Consider the following 6,313-nt stretch of genomic DNA (forward strand, 5'->3'; position numbering starts at 1 on the left):
CATACAATATTTTACCGCATTTTTAATTAATTTTGTACATGTAAAATTCCATTTTCAAAATTACAGTTCGTCTGTTCAGTTGAAACTAAAAGTGTGCAGCGAGCCTAATGTCACGTCTGTTGATGTTAAGTTAAATGAGAGAGTCATAAAAGACACTTATGTTTAATTTTATAGTTTTTTACAGGTACATCACAACTGTGAACAATGTAATACCCAATACCACCGAATCAACGCAGCCGCTGAAGTCATGGGACGAAATTCCCGGCCCCACCAAGTTGCCAATCATATCGTTTTTTCATCATTTCCTTCCAATGGGTGATATAACACGATAAACGTATTAATTTATATCAATTTAATTGCTGCTATATAAAAAGTTTTAAACTTTAAAACGAACTTTGGAATACATCTGAGTATACAAAGTTATGGAAAATTCTTATTGGTGTTATTAATTCGAAAGTTTGGATGAACGGATGTTTGATTTCACGTAAGTGCACAACGGGTGAACGGATCGGAATGGTATTTGAAAAAAAACAACCGAACACTAATTAAATTTTTTTAGTACTTCTCTTTTCTCAATTTAATTTGTTATGCAGGTGCGTTGTATAAAGCTGAAGGGTTCGAATTATTTGATAGGTTATACAAAATATATGGACCAATAGTTAAATTTCCTGGACTGTTTGGATCACCAGATATAATAATTATATATGACGCAGAGACCATGGCTTATGTAAGTCATTGATATTAGTATTGATTTAAGGATTTAAATATTAGTTTAACATGTTACATAATTTTAGATTTTGCGAAGTGAAAATTTGACGCCAAAGCGACCAGGATTTCAATCATTAGAACATTACAGAAATGAATATAAGAAAAAAATTGGTAAAGTAACACACGAGGTGACAAGTCTAATAACAGAGTGCGTATTGTTCTATTGCTCCTGGTTTATTATTCTGAAAGTAAATTTTATATAAAGGGAAAAGATTTATTAAAAGACTAATGACAAACTAAAACAAATTCCTAAACGTAAAAACTAGGTAGTAATTTTTCTAATTTCCGTTTATAGTCACGAGGAAAAATGGAAGACTCTAAGATCCGCAGTCAATCCGGTTTTACTTCAACCTAAGACTATAAAGCTGTATACAGATATATTAGATGACGTAGCTAAAGATATGATAAAAAGGTGAGTCCAATGGTCAAATATTATTTATAGATAGTAGACGTCTTAGATTATTACTATGAGTACATGAGGTAATTGCAATAAAGTTTTTGATTCAATAGTTTGCTACACTTTGGATTTGGGAATAGAGATTACAATCGAAAAAACATGCATCAGATGTTATTGCGCGGCATATTAGATTCACTTTTATTTCACTCGTATTTTTTTTTATTTTATGTAGTAAAAAAATCAAATTGTATTGAAATAATAATTGTATATTTTTTGACAGGATGAGATTGATTCGCGATGAAAACAATATGTTGAAAGGTGATTTTAGCAATGAAATAAACTTGTGGGCTTTGGAGTCAATCGGTGTGGTGGCGCTTGGTGGTCGACTCAATTGCTTCGACCCCAATCTACCCGCAGATTCCCCCGTAAGGAAGCTCATTCAAATTGTACATGACTTTTTCACCATAGCAGATAAATTAGATTTCAAACCGAGTCTTTGGAGAATATTTCCAACCAAAGCTTACAAGAAGGCAATGAAATTATATGAAGATCAAGAAAAGTAAGTAAAATTGCTTTTTCAACAATTGCAGGCTTGGCCATATCGTGTTTCACGATTTTTATTCTCTTTTAAAAATTCCTTGATATTTCAGTTTGAACAAATACTTCGTTCAACAAGCAACTGAGGTGTTAAAAACTAAAAAAGTGGATGAAGTATCGGAACACGAGAAAGGAATTTTAGAGAAATTACTTGAAATAAATGAACATTATGCTTACTTAATGGCTAGTGATTTTTTATTTGCTGGCGTGGATACGGTAAGATATTTACAGAATAGATGTTTATACGCCAATTTAATATCAACCTATTTAATAAAAGTAATGCGAACACTGCTAGTTATAACATAAGATAAATTAAAATTAGACAAAATAAAAGTTATACTTCACAAAATTAAGCCAAACTGATCACATCTATAGTTTTTTTGCACCCCCGAATAGAGGGCCCTGAGGGCGGGCATCTGCTGCTATACTAGTACAGCAACCTTGATATTGTGTTTGTTACAGGCAGCCAATACGGTAATACCAACATTTTATTTATTAGCAAAAAATCCGGAGAAGCAAAATAAGTTGAGAGAAGAGATATTGTCAGGTTCAGAAAAGAGACCATATTTGAAGGCTTGTATAAAGGAAACAATGAGAATGATGCCAGTACTATCTGCAAATTTGAGGCTAACAACTAAGGAGTACAACCTCCTTGGTTACCATATACCAAAGAATGTAAGTACCCATGAAACATGAGTGACTGCTTGTTTAGCATCGTGGGTTGATAATATTTTGTGTGAACAGAATCCAAATTAGAACAAAGTATGCAATGTGAGATTTTACTTATTCCAGTCCCTTTTGACCCTTGCCAATCAATGCGCTTCGATGATGGAGTGTCACTATCCAAGACCGAACGAATACATTCCGGAGCGATGGTTGGTAGAAAAAGAAGATCCACTATATCACGGGAACGCACACCCATTTGCATTCATGCCTTTTGGGTTTGGAACTCGAAGCTGTGTTGGTATGATTGTTCATCCGTATTTCATTATATCTTATTATACTTTAAACCGTAACTAAGGCTAGTGTCCGAGCTCTTCAGAGAGAACGTATAGAAGGATGATTATGATAGTTCTAGCAAAAAGATTCATGGGAAATGGAAATCATTTTTGATAATGTTTTTACATTTGAAGTTAGAAACCTTCTGAGGTGTCCTTGAAACAACACCTATCAAAAGAAGGAACTTAGAGATGTTATTACATTTGCTTATTTTGCGTCGAATATGTCGATAAGCGTTTTTCAAATTTATAGGTCGTCGCATAGCTGAGTTGGAGATGGAAATTTTCGTCGCTCGAGTCGTTGAAAACTTCCAAATTGATTGGTTCGGTGCACCATTAAAGCAGTATCAGAGCACATTGAATTATGTAAAAGGGCCCTTTAATTTTACCTTTAAAGATATTTAATATTCAATAATATGACTTTTGTTAAATAAAAGTGACAACCACTCGTTCTTTTTTATTTGTGTTCAAAATGTATAGGTGTTAAGGGAAATAAAACAATTTTTTATACAATACTGATTACATATTCTCATTTACTAAATAATAAATGAAAAATGAAAATACATTGTATTAAAGAACTAGTAACAAAGTATAGGACAACATTGATAACATTATAATAACAAGATACCTTGAATTCTTAAATTAACAGGGGATCGAACTCGAAAGCAAGACAACCAAATCAACATTCATTAATATTATTGAAACAAATACAATTGTGTTAAATTCAACAATTAGTATGAAATATGAATTAGAAATAAATGTTGATGTTTTTTTAGTGTACAATTATTACACGTCTACATATATTACATGGTTTTTAAATAATATTTGGAACTTTTAATTTTTAGGAATATAGACAACATAACCACTTTAAATCAAATATCGTTGAAGACAAGATTGTAAGGCCCAATATTGTGATTAGAAACACTTTGTAACACAGGCATTGGCTTTCCGCGCCATTCTAACCTAAAGTTTTCTATAAAATAGCTGATAAGTAATTCCATTTCCATGTCGGCTAATTTTCGACCTGAAATTAATGTTTATATGTTCATCTGCAATATCTATTATTCAATTAACTTTAACTTTCTTCATGATTTTACTATAGATGTGCTTTTTGTGCATTTGTTTTAAGTCCTTCTACGGTTTTTTATTTAGACAAAACACATCGTTGTTAATATTTGATTAAATGGCTTCCCTAAGGTATAATCATTTTTTAAATAGAGCTTCAGAAAATGTCCAAATATTGTAAGAAAAAAATATAATGAACCTTACCTACGCAGCCCCGAGCTCCATAACCAAAGTGCACAGCGGCATTAGGATGTGCGTTTCCATGGTACAGCGGATGATCTTGGTCAACTAGCCAACGCTCAGGAATATACGAATGAGGCTCAGGATATTGTTCCTCTCTTACAGACATGTGCTCGTGGCAAAACAATATCAAGGTCTGGAAGAGAAGGTCGCATAATAATTTAGTACGTACGAGTATAGGTGTAGCCCAATGTAAGAACATATTTGTCACTATTTTCTGTCCTTCTAGTCGGTAAGAAACAGTATCTCAATATAATAACTACGACCTCTTCTTCTAAATAAAATATGTAAAGCCAAAATTTCTATTTTTACAAAATGTTTACAATAAGTTAGCTAACGGGCAAAACGGCGAAGCGACCGCTGTTCATGACCATCCGCAATTGCAGATGCGTTGCCTGCCCTTAATCGACGGAGAAGGAGACGCAAATAAAAAGGATATTTCCCCTTTCCATGCGTCTTCTCCACCGTCAAATCCACTTTACCTTTCAATTCTTGTAAGATAAGAGTGGAAAGGGAAAGGAACTTTAATAAAGCCTCCGATACGCACACTAATCGGCCGAAACGCGGAATTGTTCTCACTTTACGCATGTCTTCTGTGTGGTCGTGGTATTGCACCGGACGTGCCGGCTGGTCGTGCGAAGATGTTAAAGCGGGCTCTACCTCTTTTAAATGTTAACAAACTATTACGTACGAATACGTACATCTTTAGGAATTTCGTAGCCAAAGATATTATAATCTGTTGTGGATAGTCTTAAATTTCCAAGCGCCACAGGTCTAATTCTCGCTGCCTCCTTTATACACGCTCTTAAGTATGGTCGGCGACTTCCTTTCGCCATGATTTCTTCTCTCAATTTAGTTTGTTTATCAGGGTTGGTCGCTAGCAAATATAGCACTGATAGCGTTGCATTTGCTGTCTGTAAAAAACGTAGTACTCGTATATGTAATGTAAAACTGTGTATTAAATGGGGCATGAAAAACTGATCTAGCATTTTAACTAAAATTCTCATATTTTGATTTTTAAATAACTGAACATACAAATAAAAAACAATGTTGGTATATTTATAGTCAAACTGGGATATTTAGCCAGACCCGCTGTTATCGATTTGATCTACCAGAAAATACATATGTATTTTTATTTATTTAAAATATACATGGATATAGAAAATAAATAAACATAAAATAATAGTTACAGTAAAGCATAGAATCTGGCCAAATATCCTTGTCAAACTAAACGAGTTGTACTCACGGTGTCAACTCCTACGAAAAAAAAGTCATCAAGAAACGCTAATGCCACATCCATATTTATTTCCGCTAATCTTTCTATGACACCCTTTTTGTCTTCAGGCTTTGGATCAGTTTTTAGTTTTTCCATAGCATCTCTTAGTAGATATTCGTTTAACCTAAATTAAATAATAAACTTATTTTGTTGAACTGGCTCGTGACTAATACAAATACTCGTATATACTAAACTAGCTGTTCCCGTGCGGCTTTATCCGCATGAAATTAGAAAAATTAATTAATTAAACACAAAAATAGTCACATCACAGTACATTCATAAATATATCTTGTAAAAAATGGCCTAAAGAAGGGCCTCGATGGGCTCGAAACTAGTCTGTGACGAAACAGGATATATTAGTGTTACACGTACGGATACACTGTTTTCGTTTTCGTCGACAACCCTATTTGTTAATTCCCCGGTATAGTCTTTTGTTAAACATTTTTTCATAGCTTCATCTTTTATAACTGTGTAAGCCAACATAATCAACCCAGAAGTCTAATTAGTGTACAATTATTACTTTCATTATATACTTCCTGTACTTACTTTTCCGCTCGGTCAAAGATTTTTATAGCTTTCCTGAATGTCTTGGTTGGATATAATCTCCACATGTTTGGTTGAAAATCTAATTTATCTGAGACTTTAAAGAAATCATGTACGTTTTCAAGTAATTTTCGGGACACGGCATCTTCCGGTACATTAGGAGCGAAAGCATTTAATCGGCGACCTAATGCTACTTGTCCCGTAAATTCTAATACGTACAACATAAGTTCCTCAAGAAGATCATTCACAACCATGTTATTTTCATTACGAATAGACTTCATTCTAAAAAAGGCAATCAATTTTAATAATGCCCAGTTGCTGAAGTATGGCTTTATTTTATACCTAGTGATTCATTAGTGCTAACAACAAGTTTAACTTGTGTTGAGTTCCTGCCAAAATATTCAAGAACAGCACTAGTGCCGCCTTACG

General features: G+C 33.6%; 3 protein-coding genes across 5 annotated transcripts in view; 1 reads left to right on the forward strand and 2 right to left on the reverse strand.

Moving 5' to 3' along the window:
* Window positions 1-3,563, forward strand: part of LOC106103424 (cytochrome P450 CYP12A2-like) — a 5,508-nt gene extending 1,945 nt beyond the window's left edge. The window contains exons 2-10 of one of the 3 annotated variants that reach the window (XM_013283199.1): window positions 185-315; window positions 594-727; window positions 795-916; window positions 1,064-1,180; window positions 1,446-1,724; window positions 1,816-1,978; window positions 2,225-2,437; window positions 2,555-2,726; window positions 3,014-3,563. In XM_013283199.1, the coding sequence (XP_013138653.1) occupies window positions 185-315; window positions 594-727; window positions 795-916; window positions 1,064-1,180; window positions 1,446-1,724; window positions 1,816-1,978; window positions 2,225-2,437; window positions 2,555-2,726; window positions 3,014-3,165 (1,483 nt within the window). In that variant the 3' untranslated portion in view covers window positions 3,166-3,563. Of the gene's footprint in view, window positions 1-184; window positions 485-593; window positions 728-794; window positions 917-1,063; window positions 1,181-1,445; window positions 1,725-1,815; window positions 1,979-2,224; window positions 2,438-2,554; window positions 2,727-3,013 lie in introns of those variants that run through there. The other 2 variants (XM_013283200.1, XM_013283201.1) reach the window with 2 other exon arrangements.
* Window positions 3,564-3,620: 57 nt separating this feature from the next.
* Window positions 3,621-4,256, reverse strand: LOC106103425 (probable cytochrome P450 301a1, mitochondrial). Its single transcript, XM_013283202.1, has 2 exons — window positions 4,030-4,256; window positions 3,621-3,784 (listed from the first exon to the last, which is right to left on the reverse strand). Exons 1-2 carry the CDS (start codon window positions 4,172-4,174, stop codon window positions 3,633-3,635), a joined length of 297 nt encoding a protein of 98 aa, XP_013138656.1. The 5' UTR covers window positions 4,175-4,256; the 3' UTR covers window positions 3,621-3,632.
* Window positions 4,257-4,748: 492 nt separating this feature from the next.
* The window catches only part of LOC106103322 (cytochrome P450 CYP12A2-like), a 5,292-nt gene continuing 3,727 nt past the window's right edge, over window positions 4,749-6,313 (reverse strand). The window contains exons 6-8 of the mRNA XM_013283059.1: window positions 5,888-6,166; window positions 5,312-5,465; window positions 4,749-4,979 (exon numbers count right to left, since the gene is read on the reverse strand). Coding sequence (XP_013138513.1) covers window positions 4,749-4,979; window positions 5,312-5,465; window positions 5,888-6,166 — 664 coding nt within the window. The remainder of the gene's footprint in view (window positions 4,980-5,311; window positions 5,466-5,887; window positions 6,167-6,313) is intronic.

Source organism: Papilio polytes, unplaced genomic scaffold (assembly GCF_000836215.1).
Source record: "Papilio polytes unplaced genomic scaffold, Ppol_1.0 DF823823.1, whole genome shotgun sequence".
Classification (NCBI taxonomy): Eukaryota; Metazoa; Arthropoda; class Insecta; order Lepidoptera; family Papilionidae; genus Papilio; species Papilio polytes.